Below are 23,842 nucleotides of genomic sequence, written 5' to 3'. Positions count from 1 at the left end.
TGTGTGAAAGTGTATACTGTGTGTGTGTAGTTGAGGGAATTTGAACAGCGTCAAACGGACAAACAATAACTTCAATGTCGCAACAAATGACAATATTTACGCCAACAACAGCGCACAGCCCCGCCCACAAGATATTATTAGCCCCCTTTCTCCTTTCTCCTTGCTCCTTTCTCCTTGCTCCAAGCTCCTCGCTCCTTGCCACTTTCTTTGCCCCACGCTTTGCCCCTTTCTCCTTTATTTTGCCCCATGAGTGGTTGCGGATGATGTCAGCGAGTGTGGCGCAGCGTGCGTGTGTGTGTTTGTGTGCCACACAGTCGCATGTCCTCGCACACACACTCAATCACACAGCTTTACCCGCTTTCTCCTTGCCTCTCGCTCTCTCTCTCTTTCTCGATTTCCCGCTTTCTCGCTCCTCTGCTTGGATTGCCCCTTTCTCCTCTTTTTTTCCCCATTTCATTTTGCGGCCATTGCGGTTGTTGCGGCACTTGAAAAAAAACATTAGCCCCAACAATTTAAAATTAAATATAGTTATTTGTGGGTTCATTATTATAATGTTCTTATATGATTAAATATTATAACCATTTTTAAATTGTATTATTTTTAATGATTAACACCTGATTTATTTAATATTTTAAGGGGTTAAATTAATTTATAATCTGTCAGATTTAAGAAAATTAAATACATTTTTTAAGATCCCTCTAAAATTATAGCCACTTGATCGTTTCAACTTATGGTCAAAACGTGAAATTAAAAATTAAGCAGTATTAAGGATCGTTTTTATCTAATGTTAAAGATAACAAAATCAAAAATACTTACACAATTTTTAATTACTCTTATATGTAACAATTAAAATAATTAAAACCTGAATAATTTAAGAGCTAAAACATATTCAGGACCAAATTCCCAGAAATATGTTACAAAAATGATATATAATGAATGAGATCTTATAAAAAATCATTTGTTTGTTTCAACTTAAGGTCGAACTCCAAAATTGAAATCTGTTTCTTTCAGTGTTGTTGCTGCTATCACCGTGGCTTCTGCTGTTTCTGTTCCTGCTGCTGATGTTGGGTAAAATGTAAAAAGGCGCACATTTCATGAATGAACAATGACGACATTTTGACAGCGGCAACGTTTACGTTTCCCAACCCAACTCCTACTCAGCCATCAATGCCACAAGACCCCCATACCATCACCCACACTTTTCCACACCATACCATCGTGCTGGGGCTCCCACAGGAACCTCAATACCATACTATACCTAATGTCGAATGGATGGGGGCGGAGTGAAAGTGGGAGTGGCACTGCAGCGGTATCTGTCGTCCATCATCTTGTCAAGTGCAACTTAATTTCCTATACCTTTGTTCGCGCATTGATATACACAGGGTATATGTACGTACAACAGTACTGCCAGCTTCGCTTTAGTTTAAAAGTAGATTTGCAAATCAGGTAAAAGTATATTTTATACAAATTTAAATACCCTTAAAAATGATATATTGCCCACATCATCTTTATAATAATCATCTACGAATGAACCATTTTGTGTAGATTTTTGGAATGGATTTTTTGGTATTTTTAGTCGGAACATGGAGTGCAGATATAAAAACCTACATTTGTATCTTTTTAAAGTTTATTGACGTACAGGTCTAATCTAATCTTATTTGTTTTTATTATTCGAATACCAGCCTAACCATATCACGAAACTTATTTTTATAAACCTTTCTTTATACCTTTGCAGTTTTAAGTTTTTTTAAACATAAGAACGAATTTTAGACATGATTTGATTGACATTTTTATGCTTAACGAAAGAAAAATTGGCAGCACTGACCTTGATATATGAACATACGTGAATGAACCTGTGCTTAAATTAAAAATGTCCATTATAGCACCTTTGCAGAGCATTTTTTTAAGCCCTTGTTATTTTCGTATGTATACTAATAATCAAAATTAAGTTTATAATTTGAAAACAAATCTGTTGTTTAATTTTAAGCTTTTTTGAATGTATATATGTATCTTTTATATAAAATATATTTAACTATTTGCACCAAAGGGCTTTTAAATTTTGAGCATTAAATTGCACTTTCCTTGTACTCTTACAACGATTTCTGTGATTCCTGATAAGGATGGACAACTGTCTGTGTTTTTCCGGTCTTTCCTGCTGGCCGATCTCAAATACATCCGGCTGGGCAAAGGAAATTGAATATTTAATTTAATCGCTCTCGGTTATGGCAAACGCTTTCCACTTGCACTTTCCATTTCCACGACGATGAGGATGGGATCTGGGATGAGGGTGTGGCGCTGGGGTGGACCGCTGGACAGGTGGACAGGTGGACAGGTGACCCCCATAAATGCCAAAGCAAATGCAGCGAATGTGTAATGTACACCTGTGCGTATGTACCTGAGCTCACGACACCCGCCAAGTCCAGCACATTAGCATAACCCTACATTATTCAGCTGTGCGTTTCCTTTGCACTTTGCCAGGGGGCAGGTGAATGGGGGTCAGAGGGCAGGGGGCAGGGGGCAGGGGGCAGGGGGCAAGTGGCAATACTGGGTAGGACTAAGGGGCCACCGAAGGACAAAGGATGGGAACAAGCGAATTTGCATTAATTTTGGCTCATGAGACGCGCGTGTTTAGCATCCTGCCTTTCTGTTTTTGTGTCAGTCATACCCTGCATTAAATGAAAAATCAGAATTAAAATATAACAAGGCGTTTATAAGGTTGTAAAGAATTGATGAATTTTTCACTTGTTTTTAAAACATTTTAAAACATTTTTTAAAAATATTTACAATTTACAAATTTTTATTAATCCTATTATCACTATAAAATGTTCTTGCAAAAAATATTAGTGTAATGTTAGTCTCCACAATTTGATTTTAAAACCTTGAGATTTCCTATTCTGTTATAAAATATATTTAATTTGTTAAGCATGTTATTAAAAAATCAAACTTTTAAGCGTATTAAGGTTTGGTACCCCAATATAGTTAACTCATAATTATTTGAGGTTTTATTTAATAATTGTAGACAGCAGTTTAAAATAGGAAATCAATATCTTGTCTTTTAAAACTAGTTTAACTACCATTTGATTTAACAACTGTGCGGAAAAAGAAAATATGGAAAATATATTCTATAGCTCATCAAAATTTAATAAACTTATTTATTTTGTTAAGTTTGTCATTACTTTTTTAAGTAAAAACAGTCAGTAAGTTGTAATTTAAACCCATGTCAAATGGCCATAGATATTTTAAAATCATACTTTTTGATATAGCTCAGCTGTATAGATCATAGGTTCGATTGCAAGGACATAAGGCTAAGTTAGCTCTCCTTCGTAGCTGATTATTTCTAGAATTTTTTTGATAATAAGGGGTATTGAAAGCTTGGTTTCTGCTGCCCAATGGCTTTGGGTCTTTGAGGACTGAGCCCATAATAAGCGAATACGCAAGTAACAGGGCTAATTATGTCATCGCCATCTCGACCGTAATAATTACGCCTAATATTCAAGTACACGTGCTGTGGGATAATTGACTTGAATATTTTGCTGCCCGTTTTTATTTGGCAATTTTTTGGTTGTATTTTTTTTTGTTTTTCCCCCGCCCCACTCGTATCCAAGCGACTGGCCTGCAAGTGAATTTCCTGGCAGATTTTCCTCGCATTTCTTCTTTTTTTTTATGCGCCTTGAAATGGAGACAGGAAATGAAGAGCAGCGAGAGGCAGCGATTTGCCAACGCACCTTCCTCGGTTGCAAATGGGTTAGATGCCGAACAGCACCCACCTCCTGCCAGGCACCACCCAACCACCCAACCACCAAACCACCCAACCATTGACCCACCATCACCGCCCCCTGAATTTTGCCCACTGCTCTTTTGCATTGCATTTGCAGTTCAGTTCGTGTTGTGTTGCTGTGGCAACCGTCAACTGAAAACGACGAGCGTTAAAATGTGAGCCAAGCACGCGATTAAAGTCGGCCAGAGGGTTAAGACACAGGGGGGGGGGGGGTTTGGTGGATTTGGGGGGTTCGGGGTGGGGTGTTTAGGCCAGGAAATAGGCAGAAATCATCCAAATGTCACGAAACGAAACGAAACCAAATGCTTTGCTTTGACTTGTGGCCCCCACCAACGCCTGCCACCATTTACCCCCCCCCCCCTTTACCATTTTAGCATTTTCCCACTTTCACCACCCCCTTTCACCGCCCCCTCTTCGCTCAAGTGCAATTGCACTGGCATTGGGGCAAAAGCCCAGCTGAGAATGAAATTGCCTCATCGAAAAAGTGCTGCAACTCCTTTTCAAAGTTGTCTTGGCACGGCCCGAAAATGGAGCACTATGGCTTCACTGAGAATAAAAGTAATACAAAACTAAGATTTAAATAAAAAAAATTATTTAAATTAAATTAAATTAACCCAATGAACTGCCATTTAGTCATACATTTATTAAAAATTAGAAACTAATTGGTAAAATAACTCTATAATTATACATATGATATCATAAAAAGATATAATAGATATATAATATAAAAGATATATTAAAAATTTAATAATTTTTTGATGCCATTAGCAATTTTAATGTTAAAATAAATTAGAAACTATGAAAGAAACTAAGGAAAGAAAATAAAAATCGAGCTGATTTATAATAATTGAAAAACTATTCCATATTTACTTCTTATCAGTTTCTTGAATACGAACATATGTGTATTTTTTTTGTATACCCTTCAATCCATAAATCCCCACCATTTAACCCCAGAAATAGTAATATTTTAAGTGTGCTTGCTGCATTGTTCCTTTTGGGGTTAACTGCAATGCGCAGCAGCAGGCCAAAACGGTCAATGGAATCGCATAATATGCTGCACGGGATGGAATGGAATGGTTATGGTTAGGAATAGGGGATTCCCTATTGGGGATAGGTATAGGAATTGGGTACGATCCCAGCCCATCCAAAACGAGGCTAATAAAATCTGGAAAGTAACTGAATCACAGCTGAGTGTGGCATAAAAAGCTGTAAGTTTCAATGGGCCTCCAGAGAGAGTTATTCAAGTGGGGCTATGGAAGGGAAGGGCGTACGTACACGGTGTGTGTGGCGGTAGGTATTTTTCAGCTGTTATTAAAGGCAGCGGACATCAAATGAATTCAATCAATGGTCAAAAAGCTGAAGAGCATTAAAACAGAATATCAATATGAATTTAAGACTAACTAATCCATTTAAGTTCAAAGTTGGAACCATTCTGTTTACGTTTTTATCATAAGAAAATATGTACATACTTCAATGAAAGGCAACCCATAAAAATAATATTTGATGGTTGGCTAATAAAGTACAATATAACGTTTCATTGCAGGTAGGGATAGTTAGAGCTTCCTGTTAAAGTATGCTACATGTTATGTCATTTACCACCTTTTGAAAAATGTATTTATAACCAAAAAGACATTGTCAGGGCTGGCTAACGAGGTCGGTGGGTCGGTGGGTCGGCGATTCGGGCGGGATCGTTGGGATGGCTGGGTGGTGGGGTGGTGGTGTGGTTCAGTAGGTGTGCGATGGGGCTGGGTAATGCGTTCCGCGCGTGAACCGTTAGTTGACCACGCACACCAACACCACTACACACGTGTGCAGGCAAAGGTAGCACTTATTTTTATATCTTCTTCCCTAAACAAACACGTGTATACACGAATATGTATATATATATATATATATATATATATGTTTGTATATATTTAGGTACTATATGTACTATATACCATGTTCGTGTGTCGTAATTGGCAGCCCTGCATCGCAGCGAACTAACTGATGACATCATGCGCCTGAGTTCCTGGGTTCCCAATTGTCGAGCTTGTTTGTCCAGCGGCCAATGCTCCAAATTCCTTGTACATACGCAGTGACCAACAGCTACGTGACACACAATTTTATTTTACTGCCTTGCGCTGGCCTAAAACCAAATTTGCATGCAGGCACACACTCACAAGGCAACGTACGTACATCAAAAATACATTGAAAGCCAGCGAATTTGATTTTCCCGCGCCTACCAAAAGGCAGTGCTGCCAAGTACGCGAAGACAATGATGCCAATCATGGCAAAGCCTAAATTTACCAGGGCGCGCTTTTACAAAAAAGCATACTTACCGCTGTAAGAGATTCTAATAAGACAATTTTATAATATTTATGCATTTACTTACAAGTAAGTTTATTTTTATAAATATCAAGTAACTACTGCTTCATAACTATATTTACAACTAATAATATATGTACGATATCGATATTGTATGACACAAAAATAGGAAAATATTTAAAAAGGGATATTTTTTATGAAAAATGGTTATTCTGAATTTAAATCATATCGAGAAATCTTTCTTATTACTTAGTGCATAGTCTTGGCAAAAGTACATTTCGTTTCATAACAATTAAAACTAAAGCTAGGAAACGATTCAAGCACCCTCGTGCTCTTCATGCTCCGCTATCAGCTCCTTGTGGTCAAAACCATCGGCATCCTGCCGCTTGTTGCAGCCAAAACAACGCCGGATTCCATAAAAGAGGATCACCAGGACGAGGGACAGCAGCGAGGATGCAATGGGCACCACCAGGATGAGGTCCAGTTGCGGCTGCTCCAGCTGGCTGGATTGCAGCAACACAATGGGCATGGTCATGTTCAGCACACTGGCCTCGATGGACAGGGTCAGGGCATCGGTGGCCGATCGGCAGAGGAGCTTGGAGAGGAGATAGGTGGCCAGGTAGCCAGCGAGGGGCAGGCACACGGCAGCCACCAGAACCTGTGGGGGTAAATAAGTTTAAATAATGTTTGGGGAAACCCAATTTGCTATCTCCAATAATCATCATTAGTCGTGGACTTTGAGGGATTAAATATTTACAAAGAATGGCTAAAAACGAATTCTATTTGATCACAAAAGTCGTTTCATGTGAAATATTTGGAATAAAGACATCTTAAATTTAAATATTTACAAATATATATACCCTTCACAAATATATATACCCTTCACATATTTTTTCATCTTTTCGTATATATATTTAGCTAACTTTTTTAATAAATGTTTGAATTGATGTTTAAGCCAAACTTCTGAAAAACAAAAACTAATCCAAAATCAAAAATTTTAAATTTCATTTCCCCGTGTATATATACACTCAGAAAAAAAATCAAGTATTTCGTGCTTGAACCTAGTATTTTTGGTGTCAAAACTTCGCTAAGCATGGAAAATACAGAACGCGAGAACAAAATACTACTTTCGAGCACGAATTTTCAAGACCGAAAATACTAGATTTAAGAACCTTTCGGTCTTCAATAATTCTTAAATCAAGTCATATTTGGACTATGTGGACTGCCGTCTACAGTGATCACATAAAATCCGATATCTAATCATCATCCTTTTTTTATATTTTTTCTTATAATGATTTATTTTAAAAAATATTTTAAAGGTATTTTTGGACTATTAACATTATATTTATTATTGGACTGTTAAGGATCTATTTATATCTATGTATTTCCCTTAAGTTATTTTATCTTTTATCCTTTATCAAGTCACTTTTCTATTTAATGATGTGTTTGACTTTGGTTGGGAGAGGAGCTGTACTCACCTGCCAGGTAAACTCCAGGAAGACGAACCAGTTGAGACCCACCGTCAGCCCCACCAGGCACAAGCTGAGGACCACGGACAGTGGCTTCAGGAAGCGGAAGATGAGCCGCGTGGTCCTCGGGACGCAGAGTCGCAGCAAAATGCCAATGGCCAGGCAGGCCACCAGGGCAGCTGCTCCGCCCGAAAGCTGGCCAAACGGCACAGCCAGCTCATCGTCCTCGTAGAGCAGCCTGCCCAGAACCAGGATCCAAAGGGGCAGAAAGGCCAGGGCCAGCAGGCAATTGATCGTTGTGGTGGCCACGGAAAGATTGATATTTCCCTTGAGAAAGACGCCGCACACGTTGGCCAGCCCGCCACTGGGAGCCAGGGCCGTGTAGAAGAGGGCCAACTGCATGGCCCAGGAGCCCGGCCAAAGGCCACGCCCCAATCCGAATCCCAGGGCGGGCATAAGCAGAAACCGACTGACCACGCCCACAACGGGTCCAACGGGTCGGCAGATAATCCCCGCCAGGCGATGCATATCCAGCACAGTGCCCAGATTGAGGAACATCATCAGGGCCAGGGCAGCGGACACATAGGTGGTCACCCGTTCGTCCACCACTCGCGATCTTAACACCGCAATTCGCAGCGGATTGGCATACGTTTCCGTCAATCCGACCGATTTCAGCTCCACTTCCAGCGAACTATATCCAAATCGTACGCCCGTAACATCGATCAATCCTCGCCAGCTGCCCAGCAAATCGAAATCCTCTTTCAGTATCGTAACCAGAGACAAAGCCCGCTGGTCATCTCGTGAGTACACCATAAAATAATAATCCAGCGACGAATCCTTGGGTATCACATTGTATATATGCAAATCCACCTGCTCACTTTCGCCCTCCAGCAGTTTCAGCTCCTGCTGACCATAATCCACCAGCCAATCGCCAGCCAGGTCGCCATATTCAGATCTCACTACCTGTCCCAGCAGTCCCAGAATCAAAGTTAGGATCTGCAGTACGCGGTTCTTCGTATAGCCCATGCTGCGTCGTTCTTCCAACTGTTGTGGGCACTCCAACGCTTTCGAGAGGTGAGCCGATCACAAAGAGACCTTATCTGGCCATTGAGCAGTCGGACCGGATTGGTCTTATCAGTCCAGTCCACAGGTGCGAACCGGAGGTAAGTCAATCAGTCTGCATAATAGTGGGCCGTAAATCAGGAAGGTTTGTAAATGTAAAGGTCTTAAAGAAAACCCTGAATCAGCCTATATATAGCATTAGTTGGAACTTATCTATATAGGTGATGATAAATAGAAATTACGTATCAGTAAGAAAGTCTAGAAAGTGATACTGGAATAACTAAAAATTAGGTTATTAGAATATACAATGCCTTTCGTTAAAAAAAAACTAATAAAAATACATTGAAAGCATTGATATTTAACCTGATTCTCTTTAAAAAATTCTGAGGTTATAAAAATTATAAAATACTTTTACATAGGTTAAGTTTAAAAAACGAACTATAATAAAACCGACATAATCTTCTAAAAGCTGAAAGTTCATAGTTTTAAAGGTACGTTTCATAAAATAAAACCAAGTCTTAGTTTAATAAACAAATTATAACACATGAAAGATCTTAACAGTGAATTATAATGGATTCTTTTTTAAAACCTCTGCTCCCTGAAGAGCATACATAAGTTAAATTTAGGAAATAATTAATAATAAAGCCAGGAAATACATAGTTTTCAAGGTACATTTTATAAAATAAAACCAAAACTTAGTTCAATATTCCACGAAGATATTCATACTGGTTTATAATGGAATGTTTTTTGATAACCTCCAAACATGTAGATCCGCTCCCTGCTGCCTCATCGAGAGCTCTCTACTTTTTCATATTTTGGATTTTCTTTGTTTGTTGTTTTCGCGTTGTATTGCATTATATTGCACTTTATTTAGACGGGATCTAAACAATTTGTATTGAGTACTGCGCTACTGATTACGGCCGCAAAGCAGGCCAATGAGACCATTCCCATTGTTAGAATATCATTTTAAACAGGGGGGGCTATAAATTGTTTTATTTACTAGGGGAAAGTTGGAAGCCACCCAGTCATAAAACAGCGTAGATTGGATTTGTTTTTTTTTTGTTTTTATTGTGATTCTTGTTTTGTTTTAAGTTGGTAAAAAAAAACCAAGTCATATACGATTTAGCTTTAGACTACAGTATACAGTATACATCATACATACGTAATTATGTTTATTGCATTTACTTATATAATTGGCATTCCACACTCATTATATATATAAATATATATTAATCATATATATATATTTAATATATATGCCGATAGTTTCGCATGTGTAGCGTCCGCTTTGTCCCAACAATCATCAAATTGCAACTAACTAGAAAAGGCAGGTTGGGAAATTAAATCAAATTAAACACTTCGGCTGGTAATTGGTAATATTTTCGATTATTGGGCAACATAAATGCATAAACTTGTGAGTGACTTGGTTTATCTTTGTCTAGTTAGAGATAACCCAGAAATGCTTAGATTTAGTTTGGGTGTCGGGCCGAGTGAGGGTTATTTAGTCAACGAGAGCTGGATAACTCCAACTCTCGCTTTCTCCTTCTGTGCTGTGCAACCTTCTCGACGCCCCGTGTATTTCTCTCTCTGTCTCTGTCTCCGTCTCAAACACACACGATTTATAATCGCTGCTACTAGCAGACTTGGCCTAGTTAATACTTAATGTGAAATACTCGCTCGAAATGAAACATTTTGCGTTTACAAAAATATCGATACACCTTGAGGTGCAGGGAATTCATATATAAATGTATGTATATTAATAATCAAAGCAAAAGGGCATTGGACTTTAGGCGTAAATATAATCAATTCAACTTACTACTGCAGGGTTACACAATTTAGGTGACTATCGGTTTACACTTTAAAGCCGCTCGGCTCGCGGTGAAAGAAATATTACAATTCATTGTACGGGGATCGAACGGTGACAGCATGTCTGCGATGTTCTTGGTGATCCCAAGACAAGTGGACCAATTCTGATCAACAGACACGCCCACCGCGCGCAGGCACACAACAAAAAAAAACACACACATATATAGACAGATACATCACGCTAAACTGAACATTTTCAACTTATACAAACTAGCCAAAAGAAATTTATACAATTGTTCATCCTATCTTGCAGGGTCCCCACACACTTTCATACTAGTAATCGTCTCTAGTGATTGATCTTCTGCAGCTTTTGCAACACTTTGAGACCCTGTTCCTGGTACTCCTGCTTGGACATCCAGAAGCCGTCGCGATCCTTCGTCACCTCCGCCAGAACAGCACCGCCGATGAAGACCATGTCCTTGCGTCGCGGTGGATCCTCAATACGAATTTTGAATTTCTGCAAAATAGTAAAATAAGTTGTATATAAGTACGGAAATAAATAAAACTCTAGAAATAATATTTAAATTCGCGAATAAAACCAAAAAAAAACCTTAACCTAAATAAACCGATTTGATATCGGGAATTTGAACCTATACAAGAACCAAAATACAAATTACAAATTACACTTAACCGAAATCAACACAAAATTGTATTGTACCATGGCCAAAAATATATTTATCGTATCATATATTATATTATCATATATTTTGACCTATTCTTGATTAGCATCCCGAGATAGGTCAATAGACAAATTATTTTTTTCTGAACCTTGTAGTACCGCTTTAACTGAAAGTTACGATTCGGTGCAGAACCGGTACCGGAACCAGAACTGAAATGGGATTTGACTTGATTCCCTGATTTAAATATAACATTTGACGATTGTCTACTGATGTTTTCTTTAAAAATTGAAATATCAAATTTGATATACCTATTTTAAATACTTATATTTAGGCGACTTACCGCCAGCTTTTCCGTATCGTTCTTGAGTACCCGCTCCAGGTACAGCTGTTTGATCTCTCGCTCCAACCGACTGGGAAGACCCGGATACATGGTGGAACCGCCGGACAGTACTATGTGCTTGTAGAGCTCGGGCCGGATGTCGATGTCTGCCGCCTGGATGGTGTTGAAGGCCAGTTCCGCAATGCCCGGACCCTCGACGTTGATTAAATGCGGCTGGAACAGGGCCTCCGGTGCCTCGAATCGCTCACCGCCGACCTTGATTACCCGGCCATCGGGAAGCGTATAGGACTCCACCAGCACCGTCGTCTCCAGCGCCAATCGCTGCTCCATCTCGATGTCGTAGCCAATGTAGCAGAGCTTCTCCTTCATAATGCGCACCGTTTCGAAGTCAGCGGAATGATTGAAAGCGTAGCCACGTAGTAAAAGTAACTATTGAGGAAATTGAATGCCAAGTAAGCCACCGATTGTGGGAAATCCAATTGCGAACGAACCTTAATCAAATAACGAGTAATATCGCGACCGGCAATGTCCAATCGCCGCGTCAGATGGGGCAAGGCAAACTCCTCGTAGACGGGACATATGTGCGTTACACCATCGCCCGAATCGATCACAACGCCCGAGATCAGACCCTGGGCATATAGCGTCAGCACGGCCTGAATGGCAATGTATGTGGAATCGAAGCCGTATTTCTCGAACATTACCTGGGAAAAATGATAGGAAAAGCATCAATAGTCAAGTTCCAAAAGATTAGAAGGCAATTGAAGACAGGTTTCCTGTACTTACTCACTAGGGCTTTAAAAAATCTTTAAATTGGTATTTTTAGTTGCCTAAAAGTATGCAGTAAATAAAGATAATCGTCTTTCTGAATGAATATATTGAACTTCAGAGTTTAGTGTTGCATACTTTTAGACACCTTCAATGATATTTTAAAAAAGCAATTTTAAAACACCAATGAATAAACTATTTGGATTATTTGAAAGCTTTAAGTAAAAACTTGTAATGCTGCTTCTAATAGACCAAAATATATCTCAAAAAATAAATTAAAGACTTTCTTTAGAGGGACCCATGCGGTGGATGACTCACCTCTATCATTTTCTCGCGGTTCTTTGTGGGATTCATGGGCGGCTCTGTCAGCAGGATCTTTGTGTTCGTCGGATCGATATCCATCTTTTTGGGCCCGAACGTGTAGTCCCACACGTGGCACATGTCGTCCCAGTTGCGCACCACGCCGTTCTCCATGGGATAGGAGACCTCTAGCAGGGATCGCAGCTGTGACGCCTCATCTCCGACCATCAGATCCTGTAAATTCGTTCGTCAGAGGACGCAGCGTTAGTGTCCGTGGCTTGGTCAATGGAGATCACCAAGGGTTTTTTCATTTGGATAGGATTTGGTTGGGTTTGGATTGGTTTTGGATTCAGGCGGGCTTTTGCTTAGTGGTTGGGATGGTAGGCGTTAGTCGGGGATAGACATTCACAGGGGGTGGGCACAATAACAGCGATCACATTACAAGGACTACAACTAAACTAGGCTAAACGATCAACAGTTAACAAGAGGCAACAATAAGCGAGAAACACTGGGGAAAGACTTTCTCCAGAGTTCCTGAAATCACAAGTAAACAAGGGTCAAAACACAGACGTGCAAAACAAACTGGGGAACAAACTTGGCTTAAGCAAAAACAAGGACATCATGCAGTCGATAAATAATCGGTTTTAAAAATGTAAAAACAACGTAAACAACAAACAACTGAATTAGGTAGCCTTAAAATATGTACACAAAACAATAGGAAAGCTGGGTAAAAAAAATCGTTTTGGTAAAAAACAAAGGAAGACAAGTTAAATAACAAAAATTATATCACGTAAATTTGTCGTTAAATTGATTAAACTCGATTTGATTTCATTTTTAACACGCCTTAGATTGATCCGATATAAGATTTAATAGATTTTTTTTTATATGTATGGATTACAATTACAGATATTGGCCAAAAGGAAGCAACAAGATAGTTGGGCAGGGCCGGAGTATAGTTGGGAGAATATTCAAGGCAAACAACTAGTGAGAAATGTGAACAGTTAATTAGGTTATCCTAAGTGCGTAGCTTTAACTAGAATTATTCTAGAAAATTTCGTAATGTTTTGTCAAGCGTGTGTTGTTTTATGTTTTTTCGTTTCGTGTATATCGTATAAAAATTTTTATTATTTAACCTTTGCCGAATGGTATTCGATTTTTGTGTTGCTTGGTGATTAGATTTCTTAGTGGTAGTTGGTTTTTGGTTTGGTTTTTTTAAACTATACAAATTTGACTTACATCGACATGTAAATCCTGCAAAATATTGGTTTTCAAAAAAATATGTAAAAAATAGAACAGAAAAATGTATAAGAATATTAAAAAGAACAGAAAGGTTACAATTTTTAAAATATATTTTTTGTATCAGTTTTTGTTGCTATTCAAGATGTGTTTTTTTATGAGTTGGTTGTTTCTTCTGTCTGAACTAAAGTAACTGCTAAGTAGGATCTATATAAGTGAATATAAATATGTGTTTTTCGGGAATATCGAATATCAGTGATGCACTAAAAAAAAGCTTCATTTTTTTGTGGTCCGGCCTCCATATCCATCGATCTTTAAAATAGGCCTAAGTCTGGGTTAAAACAAGATATCCTCGGACCAGCGTTATATTCTTTAACCATAATACATATATGTAGTATGCGTATATAATATGAGAGACCCACACACCGGGACCAATGCAACTCAAGCAAAATATGCAATGTTGGGATAAAAGTCCCCGTGATGAAATCAAGATGGAAAGTGAAATGAAATGTGAACGGGGTAGATCGAAAACAAATTATATATATAGCAAAGAAGATATGCCACACTAATAGACAGAATAGAAAACAGAGCAATTTTACTCAATAATCAGATGGGATGGGGGTCAAAATATATGGTGGGTGATGCGCTAAATGTTTTTCTTGCCGTTTAACTAGTCATGGATAAGTTACATCAAAAAAATGATATTATATATGGTAATGTATTTGATGGCCTGTGCACAATTCAGTTTGTGTAGTGTATGGTTGTACTATCTTTTCATGTAGTTGATTAATTATAAAAGAGTTAAATTGGCAAGTACGATGGATCATACCTTAACTTCGATGTCGCCGATTTTGTTCACCGCCCGAATCATGGGTCGTCCCACCATCGAGGGGAAAATGAAGGTGGGAAAATTGCTGCCGGCATATCCGCACTTGACGAACTGCAATGTAAAGAGGGTAAAATAAATTATATGTTCATATTTACATAAGATTACATAGATATAGAATCATTCTTTGAATGTCAAATGCCAATTAGACAACTTAACAGATAAAAATGATATATGAAAACCATTATTAAAGACCTAAATGTATCCGTAATTTGGATCAAATGAAACTTTAGCAACAGTCGACGGTATTTTACATTTATATAACATTTAATCTCCCTATTTCCAATATTGTGGAACTTCGGATATTGCAGAAAACATAGGAAATTTTTTTTAAAAATTTTAAATGGAATAACTATTTTAGAAAATATTGGTATACATTAATTATTAAGGAAGTCAAATCAAATCTACAAAGGACCTATATAGTTTTTTTTAAGATAGTGATAATAAAACTAAATGAAAAACTAGATCATATTGACAGATATTTCTAGGTAGTCCTACTTCTTCTCATTTTCGTTTTCTCAGTGTATAATTTTTGCTTTGGTTTATCGAACTCTTATCGAAATCGGGCGTAATCACAAAACAAAAATTCTCGGGCTTGCCGATAAGAACTGAATGTTGGAAATAAAATAGCCGTGTGTTGTGTTGTTGTTGCTGTGCCGCTCTTTGGGTGCAAATAGGTGTGCAAGTATACATGTGTGGGTGACACTGAGTAACGCTGGAACCGAACCGCTGAGTAATCGACGATCGCTTGTGTTCCAGTGACTAAAGCCAAGCGCGGCGGCGAAGAAGAAGCAGAACGAGAGGCAGAAGAAGCAGATTGGGGGCACAGGCGTTATTGCAACTGCCGCAACTGCTTGACTAACCGCGACGTCAACGCCCGCTGGGCTGGAAAGTAGAAGAAGATAGAAAGAAGCGCAGTGCAAGAGGAGCAACAACAACAACAACGCGGCTTGACTCTGCTGGAAATGTGTGTCACACACACACACTCGACGACTGTGCAGGTGTGCGAGTATGTATGCTTGTGGGTGGTGGGGGGTTTCTCCCCCTTTTATCTTACCCCTGTGCCGTTATCACAGACGATGACATTTCGACCCTTGCTGTCCATGTTATAAGGACTCTAAACGGAGCTGGAAAACCACTGCTTCTGCTGCTGCTGCTGCTGCCGCTGCTACTGCCTTTCCACACACTTCCACTGATGATGACGCGACTTGGTTGCCTTTGTGGGTGTTGGTTTCTTTTTTATTGGTTCCGGCGCCTCTCCTTGATAAAACAAAACAAAAAGCAACAACAACAAATACAGAGAGCGTGGCGGAGGAGTTGAGCGATCGCGTTTCCTGTTGGCTTGGCTCAGCCGTTCATTAAACACTACTGTTGAATGGTTCTTTTTTTTTCTTCGTTTGGTCCGCCGGAGAGCGACAGCACTTAATCACACACTTTCCACTTCCATTCGTACACACTCACACACACACATGGACACCCGCCGCGAACTCATACAATCGCAAACACGCGGGCGGGAGCATTTGTTTTCCTCTCTTCGCCGCTCTCTCTTACGTTTATCAGCCGCTCCGCTTGTTGTTATCTGCGAATTTAATTATTAATTTGCACTTTAAATTTATTGCGGCCAAATGTCTTGTCTTTGGCGACTAGCAAACACTTAAAATTTAGTTATTTTGGGCGGTACAAAAAGTAGCTCTTTACTTCCTAGGGGTGGAACAAAATTCGATGTTTACACGATACTATCGGTGTTGCCAGAAAGTGTAAAAATACTGAAACGAAATACTGCAGAAACTCGCTGCTGTAAAGAGCATTTCAGTATTTTTAATTAAGTAAAGGTGATTTTTGTCTTTTTTTTTGAAATCTCAGAAGTGTAGGAAAATAGTAAAATAATTCAAATTACTTTATATTTATGTGGTTTTCTGTAATGTCAGTATATATGTATATATACAATTTCTTTGCATTTTTATATTTTGCTTATAATAATAATTAAAAATTTTCATTTAAAGACTGTAGTTTTTCTTCTTCCACATCCCCAGATGCTTTCTCGGCAGCGGTGTCCCTCTTATAGCAAAGGTTGCCAAAACGTTTTCTCTTATTCAATTTTAGGCGGCTATTAAAATAAATTAAACTGCATATATATTAAATGCTTAATTATTTAATTATCTAAATATTATAAAGTTTAGTCAACAAAACTGCGGGCACACTCCAAAATTCATACTCGCATTCCTAACGGTATTTTAGGGGACTCCCATCGCGCTGCGGGGAAAATCAATTTCTATTTGACGAGTGTTTATCCAAAAGGGGGGAATTCCGTCTTCACTGCGAAACGCTTTTTAAAAAGCGACTTTCTTTAAAAAACAGTATATGCTTTTGTATTGTATTCATTTAAAATTATGCATTTTATGGGAAAATTAATACCCATTTATTGTATTCCTATTCTACGGTAGAATAAGGAAACAAACCTACATTTTTAACTTTTAAGTACAATTTTTAAAAACTCAACTTTTGTATGGTTCCGTTCTTTCAAAAATTATCTTTTGAATTTAAATGAAGAGAAAAAAATGAAAGTTATTGGGTAAATTGCAAGCCAATTTATCGACTTGGGTTATATTTTTTATGTGAAGGTGTACCATGGTCTATGGTAAAATTCAAATTCAAGGAATATTTCGTATGACTCCTTAGTTATTGTACCAACCTGTGCTGTATAGGACCTCTTTCGAACCCATTGGGAAAAAATGAAATAATCAATCTACCGCCATAAAATGGAAAGTTTGCTGCTGATTTATTTTATTCCGTTTATATAGTATGTATATGTATGTATAATTTAATAATATAATAAACGTTACTCATTTGTTATCTTTATAATTGCTTTAAGAGGCGAAATGTCTTACATATATATGTATGTACCATGCAGCCGTCTCGTTCCCGCACTTTTGATTCTGCTTTTTTTCTGGCTATTATGCGTTATCTTGAAAGTTTTAATGCTTTTTAATAGTTCCATAAGTATGTTGGAATGGCCTTGATGTATTATCAAAATCTACTCATCTCCCTTTATCTTTCTATTAATTTATTTAATTTCGCTATGTGCCGGGAAGTTTTTACTATGCCTCATGCAGTACTTTCATTATCGAGGGAGCTAATCAAATGGATCGTTAGTTATACATAATGTAGAATTATTATTACTCCTTAGCTTAATACTTTACCATGGCTTTTGATACACTCGGAATACAAATCGCCCTAAAAATATACAATTAATTTATATCGGACAGAGGTTTAAATGGAAAAACATTTCTGAAATTTTCAATGGCTTGGAATCTTTATAAATCTATGGAAAATTTCAATATTTATGAAATGGATAGTGATAAATATAGTAGAAAGTGCCATTGTCAAAAGATAATTCCTGATATATGAATATTTTGATATTTAATTTTTTTAATGTTTAAAAAAAAAAGCTCTTCAAACTACATCTAAAATGTTTACAATCCTTAGCATTTGTTTCCAAAATAACAAAGTATTTTTTTCTCGGCACCAAAAATATGGTGATTTTTAAAATTTTATGCCGATTGGTTTTCTGAGTGTATACAATCATTTTTGTTGTTGGTGTTCATTCATTTAGTTCTCTTGTCTATTGCAATTTAATTTAATTCGAGGGGATTCCCCACTCCACGCGGTACTAGCAAAACATGCATTTGCGGCATAACAGCATCAACAATTTAACCATATAGAGAACAGAATTATTGAAACTTAAACGTCCTTCTCTTGTTTACCTTGTCAATAATTATATAGTTGTGGTTGCGAATTTAAAAAAACGCTATATATATGTGTATATTTCTCAATTAGTTGAGTAAATTGTTTTCCGTTTTTCACTTCCATTTTTTTTTTTATAAAAGCTAAGTTTCTTTCCTAGGCTGCGGCTCATTCTTGATTTGTTTCTTTTAGCTACGATTTAAATAATCTTGGTATTTTTACGATACGTGCATAGATCACTAAAAACTATTTGTTTTCAATGTTAACTCGGTATATAACATATATATATATATATTTATATCTGTATAAATATTTAGATAAGAGTTCAATGCAATTATTGGTGGTTGAAGAGTCGAAGCAAAGTACAGCGTAAATATTTTTGGGACGTGGATAGGTGTGATTCGGATGAAGGCATTTCTTGCGTGTGTATATATTTTGATTTGATATTGATATAATGGCGAAGCTTATACCATCAGTTTTGGAACAGGTGCAGGCGGAAATTGAGAAATTGATTGCCATCATTATCATTGAATTGATCTGAAACGCCGAAACTCATCCGTTTCTTAATAGTTCCATGCCTTAGCCTTATACTTACTTAAATACATCTCTTTTTCGCCTAATCTCTTTTCAATTAGCTTTATAAGTCTGGGGAAATTAGTTGTGTGTTTAAGTGTGTGTATTCGCTTTCAACAAAAATCGCTTCGCTAAATTATTTAATCGTTTAGTTCAATTTACACGAAGAAATATTTTATACGTTATTAAGTTTACATAGTAATTTATTAGTTAAATATTTGATTTGCTATTAAAATGGTTAACGATCCGTCCCTCTCTCTCTGTGTGTGAGTGTGTTGTTTAAAATGCATTTACGTCATGTAATCGATCGTATTCATTAATTGATTAATTAGCTAGACTTGATCCTCAAACAACGATTATGATCTCTTCGGTATTTCGGTTTTATCCTTATTGTTTCCTTGCTGTTTTCATTTGACAAGCAACTGATAAAACGCAAGTATTTATACACACACAGTCGTACACGCAAAAATGTAACATATTAAATCGAATGTTAGATTATGCAACAATTATACATATACATATATTTTAATATATTAAAAAAAAAATAAACTCTGGTTTCACTTTCAATGTTTAATTCGTATAAGGAACATTTATGGACTATTGCGGCACATATTGCAAATGGTTTCAAAATTGTTTTCGTTTTTTGTTTTGTTTCTATGCAAGATTACATTTCTAGAGTTCAAGGATTACGATTATTACAAAAATGACCTTTGTTCATTTTGAATTTCATTACACTTTCGGTTACATCTCGGCTTTATACTTCGAATATTTCTATATAATCATATGTATACATATATGTACGCTTCTTTTTGGCGCTGCTAAATGTTTGGAACAGATTAGCGCTGGATTTTTTTCCTATCTCTTCATTTAGGTTAGTGATTCTTGCTTCTAGGGGTTCTTCGCTTCCTATATTTTTTTTGCTGGGGTTGTAGGGGGTTTGCTTTCGGTTTTGTTCATTTTTCACTTTAAAATTTTCCCATTTCAGTTTATACATTACAACTTAAGCTAGGTTATGGGTTACGGTTGGTTTTCTGCTATCGAGAAAGGGAATTTTCCTGGGGGGCCGGCGCGCCAAAGTATGCCACACATAATTCTAATATCCAATGTGCGCGCGCCCGCTTAAAAACAAATCTCTGCTCCGTGCCGTCGGTTTGGAGGCTCTGGGCCATGGACATGGACGTGGGCATGGAGCTGGCGCGGGATCACTTACGAAATGCAAGGGGGTAATGACAATTACTTAGAATTAGAATTGGTTTTAGTATTTAAGTTGTTGCTCTGCCACATTAAGCTTAATTAAGGTTCCGTTCGGTTGGTGTTCTTTGTGTTTCCTCCGCTCCGCTCCACTCGGCCCCTCCTCCAGACCACTCCTCGCCAGACTCCTCCGCACCGCGTCTGCATCCGTGTTCGGCAGCCGCACAAGAGGGCACAGCTTACCCGTGCCCGGCCCCATTGTTGCCGCCCTGCTGACTGTGCGCGTGCGGATCCTCGCTGGGCGTGGGAGGCTGATCCCGCCGCGGTGGCATCCGTTCGTTGACGGCATCCAGGCCCTTGGCCTCCGCGAACGAGGTAATCTTGTGGTTGGGCGAGAAGCCCTGCATGGCGTTCTTGAGCGACTGCTTGCCGCCGGATAAGGCGCCGAGGGGCAGGGCGCCCGTGGGCGTCAGGCCCTTCAGCTGCAGCACCGACTCGGACTCCTCGCGCAGCACGGAGAAGACGCGCGCCATCTTGCCGATGGCACGGATCTTGTTGCGGATGACCTCCTTGCGCAGCGCCGCCTCGTCGTCCGAGAGCGGCTCCTCGCTCTCCTCGGTCATGAGCTCGTCGTCGGAGCAGATGTTCAGCACGTTCACCAGCATCTCGGTGACCTTCTCGCCCACGAAGGGCAGCGACCATGTGAACACGTCCATGAAGTTGGGCAGCCAGTACGGGTGCGGCGAGCAGTTGAACTGCCGGATGTTCATCACGTTGTTCTCGTACTTCAGCACCGCCGCCTTGTTGTTGTACACGTCGAGATAGTTGGGCGCCGAGAAGATGGTGATCAGCGAGGGGAAGCCGGTGGTCTGGCTCTTGCGGTACATGCGGTAGCCGGCGTCCTGCGCCTCGTGCGCCCGGATGATCGACAGCAGGTTGTTGTTCTGCAGGAAGTCGCAGCAGGCGGCGTAGCTGTAGAAGTACGAGCAGCCGCGCACGGAGTTGTGCGTGTAGAAGTCCGAGTTCTTCTCGTTCCCAAAGTCCTCCAGCGGATCGGACCACAGCAGGTCGCACATGGGGCCGAAGGCGGGCGGCTCCTTGAAGCGGTCGAGTCGCCGGATGTCCTCCAGCTCATGGATCTCGGGCGACAGGCCGCCGTGGACGCACAGGAACTGCTGGTTCATGAGCGCCGCCAGCGGCAGGCAGTCGAATGCGTCCATGCAGGCGTCGTACACGCGCTCCGAGTACTTGATCTTGCACTCCTGCTTGAAGGTGAAGTACTCGGTCAAATGCCGGCACTCGTGGTTGCCGCGCAGCAGGAACAGCGTCTGCGGATAGGTGATCTTCAGCGACCACAAATACAGGACGCACTCGATGCTGAAGTAGCCCCGATCGACGTAGTCACCAAGGAACAGATACTTGGTGCTGGCCGGCGAACCGCCCACCTCGAACAGCTTCATCAGGTCGTAGAACTGGCCATGGATATCGCCGCACACCGTCACCGGCGCCTCGATGTCGATCATCGTCTTCTCCTGCCTCAGCAGGGCGGCTCCATCCTGGATGATCTTCAGGGCGGGCGCCTCCTCGATTCTGCCCTCCAAAATGAAGTGCTGCTTGAGCAGCTCGTGGTTGGGCTTACCGGTCCGCTGGTCGAACACCTCCGCCAAGGTCAGCTTGTGGCTGGGCGGGAAGGGGACGCTGTCCACCACCCGCTCCTTGGTGTTTACCGCCGTGTGGCCGCCGTGCAGCTTTCCAGTGCCCGCTGCTGTGCCCGTTCCAGTGGTGGGACTGCTGCTGTTTTCGCTGTTGTTGCTCTGCGAGGTGGCGCCGCCCGCTGCAGCGGTGCTGCTGCTATTATTATTATTGTTGTTGTTGTTCGAGGCGGTACTATTGGCATCTGTGGCTTCTGCGGCACTGGAACTGGCATTGGCACCGGCGGTGCGGGCACTTGTTGCCGCCTGGGCAGCGCTGCTGCTCTGGTTACTCGAAGACATGGTCGGGGCTTCCGGTGGCTGCTCCTCTTCCCCCTTCTATTCCTGATCTTCCTGCTCCTGGTTTTCTATTCCGGGATTCGGAATAGGACTGCTCCTCTCCCGCTCCCACTTCCACTATGGCACTCCGCTCTCGCTCTCTCTCTCTCTCTCTTCCTCTCTCGCTCTCTCTCGGCTCAGTTCCGTTCAGTTTCCACTGCCCACACACTTACTCTTACTCACTCACACTCCCTCGCCTCGCACTTGCACTCACACGCACACTCTCGCACTTTCCCTGGCTGCTGCTGCTGTGGTGCTGTTGTTGTTGGTGTTGCTTGTGATGGTGGTGGTGGTGGTGGTGCCTTGCCTGTGCCTGGTGAGCCGCTTTATCGCCTTCCAGCTTTGATTCGCTTTCCGCTGGCTCGATTTTCGAACGCTGACTCCGCTGCTTTCCCTTTGGCGCTGGCCTGGCCGTTTTCCAAAGTGCTGCTTTCACTTAACAACAATCATAGTCACTCTGTCTCAGTATTTGCTGCTTTTTTCGCTACGGCCCTGCAGACGTCGTAATTTCTCTCTTTCGCTACGATTTTTTTTCTCGTTTTCTAATTAGAGGTGGAGAAACATCGATGCCAACATCGCGGTCATCGATGTATTCAAAACATCGCCAGCATCGATGTTTGGCAGAAAATCATCGGTGCCTTTTTAAATTTTATATACTCAAATAAATTAGTATTTTTGGCAGGGACCGCAAATAAAATTCATAAGAGAACAAAATCTCTTGAAGCCCAAAAGAAGTTCCGAGGCAATGCGGTTATATGTCCAAATCGCATTCTTCGACATTAGGAGAAGTACATACATTGGCAAATAGTGATAAGTGATAAGAAATGTTAAAGTCTTGATTGGATCTTTGAAAGTTTTTGGTATATTTCGTTGTATTCCTCTAAAACTATCGATAGCATCGATGTGTGCAAACATCGATTTTCTTCCATCTCTAATTCTGTTACCCTTAGTCGGGTCTCGAACCTGGAATTGAATGGAAGTTAGAGAAAGTACACATCAAAAATTATTTATATTCTTCTAGACGTGGGATTATTTTACTCTCACTTTTTTTCCCAACATTTACAACGATACATTTATTTAAAACAATTCTTTAAATTAGTTGGGATTAAGGGAGAAAAAAATACCACAGTTTTGATAAGGATTCAGCGCGAACTAATATTCAATTTTAGAACGTTAAATTATATAATTAAACATAAAACTTTTTTGTTGAAAAATATAAGTATATATATTCGAGTGTACTTAACATCGTATAATATGGATTAGGCTTAACTGACAAACCGGCTTAGATAAAACCGGTGATAAATTAGATGCTCATGGTTATATTTGCATAGGTCCAACAAAACCAAGGATAATATTTCATGACTGAATAGGAAATCAATTTTTCCAACCAATACCAATTTTAGACAACCAGTTTATTGACTATAACATGTATATTATAGCCTGGAAATGTAACTAAGGTATAAACTGGTTTCATATAAAGTAGAAGGCAATTACTTAGTGTTATTGGATATTTGAAAGCACCTGTCGCTTTCGCCCCACCCATACAAACCCGTCCAAGTGATCCACGTTCTGGATGCGCCCCCGTCCAGTCCTTAGATTTTATTCTAAAATTTCCCGGTGGCGAAATGGACTTGCAGATACTCAAACGAACTTTTAGAGGAAATAATAAATGTGC

The 23,842-nt window shown here is 39.8% G+C and overlaps 3 protein-coding genes across 4 annotated transcripts; all 3 read right to left on the bottom strand.

Moving 5' to 3' along the window:
• Positions 1 to 6,252: 6,252 nt before the first annotated feature.
• LOC119556710 (P3 protein) lies at positions 6,253 to 8,590 on the bottom strand. The gene is made up of 2 exons (XM_037869108.1): positions 7,564 to 8,590; positions 6,253 to 6,743 (listed from the first exon to the last, which is right to left on the bottom strand). Exons 1-2 carry the CDS (start codon positions 8,578 to 8,580, stop codon positions 6,402 to 6,404), a joined length of 1,359 nt encoding a protein of 452 aa, XP_037725036.1. The 5' UTR covers positions 8,581 to 8,590; the 3' UTR covers positions 6,253 to 6,401.
• A 1,153-nt stretch (positions 8,591 to 9,743) lies between these two features.
• LOC119556739 (actin-related protein 2) lies at positions 9,744 to 16,338 on the bottom strand. 2 transcript variants are annotated; one of them, XM_037869148.1, is made up of 8 exons: positions 16,181 to 16,338; positions 15,687 to 15,889; positions 14,573 to 14,683; positions 13,744 to 13,758; positions 12,526 to 12,741; positions 11,934 to 12,143; positions 11,443 to 11,871; positions 9,744 to 10,939 (listed from the first exon to the last, which is right to left on the bottom strand). In XM_037869148.1, the coding sequence occupies exons 2-8, from the start codon at positions 15,732 to 15,734 to the stop codon at positions 10,769 to 10,771; spliced, it is 1,200 nt and encodes a 399-aa protein (XP_037725076.1). In that variant the 5' UTR covers positions 15,735 to 15,889; positions 16,181 to 16,338; the 3' UTR covers positions 9,744 to 10,768. The 2 variants fall into 2 exon arrangements, with proteins under 2 accessions (XP_037725076.1, XP_037725077.1); XM_037869149.1 differs by lacking the exon at positions 13,744 to 13,758.
• Positions 16,339 to 19,131: 2,793 nt separating this feature from the next.
• LOC119556362 (serine/threonine-protein phosphatase 2B catalytic subunit 2) lies at positions 19,132 to 22,709 on the bottom strand. Its single transcript, XM_037868524.1, has one exon. The coding sequence runs from the start codon at positions 22,129 to 22,131 to the stop codon at positions 20,377 to 20,379; it is 1,755 nt and encodes a 584-aa protein (XP_037724452.1). The 5' UTR covers positions 22,132 to 22,709; the 3' UTR covers positions 19,132 to 20,376.
• Positions 22,710 to 23,842: the final 1,133 nt, after the last annotated feature.

The sequence above is a fragment of the Drosophila subpulchrella genome, chromosome X (genome assembly GCF_014743375.2).
Source record: "Drosophila subpulchrella strain 33 F10 #4 breed RU33 chromosome X, RU_Dsub_v1.1 Primary Assembly, whole genome shotgun sequence".
Lineage (NCBI taxonomy): Eukaryota > Metazoa > Arthropoda > Insecta > Diptera > Drosophilidae > Drosophila > Drosophila subpulchrella.
This window is presented reverse-complemented; position numbering and strand designations above follow the sequence as displayed.

What these genes read in the sequence shown, in the direction of transcription:
- LOC119556710 (XM_037869108.1), bottom strand. Translation starts at nt 8,580, where the DNA reads ATGGGCTATACGAAGAACCGCGTACTGCAGATCCTAACTTTGATTCTG. An exon ending in TCCTGGAGTTTACCTGGCAG is followed by an intron (nt 6,744 to 7,563) that starts GTGAGTACAGCT and finishes TTACCCCCACAG; the next exon opens with GTTCTGGTGGCTGCCGTGTG.
- LOC119556739 (XM_037869148.1), bottom strand. Translation starts at nt 15,734, where the DNA reads ATGGACAGCAAGGGTCGAAATGTCATCGTCTGTGATAACGGCACAGGG. An exon ending in TCTGTGATAACGGCACAGGG is followed by an intron (nt 14,684 to 15,686) that starts GTAAGATAAAAG and finishes TTTACATTGCAG; the next exon opens with TTCGTCAAGTGCGGATATGC. An exon ending in TTACTCGTTATTTGATTAAG is followed by an intron (nt 11,872 to 11,933) that starts GTTCGTTCGCAA and finishes TTTCCTCAATAG; the next exon opens with TTACTTTTACTACGTGGCTA.
- LOC119556362 (XM_037868524.1), bottom strand. Translation starts at nt 22,131, where the DNA reads ATGTCTTCGAGTAACCAGAGCAGCAGCGCTGCCCAGGCGGCAACAAGT.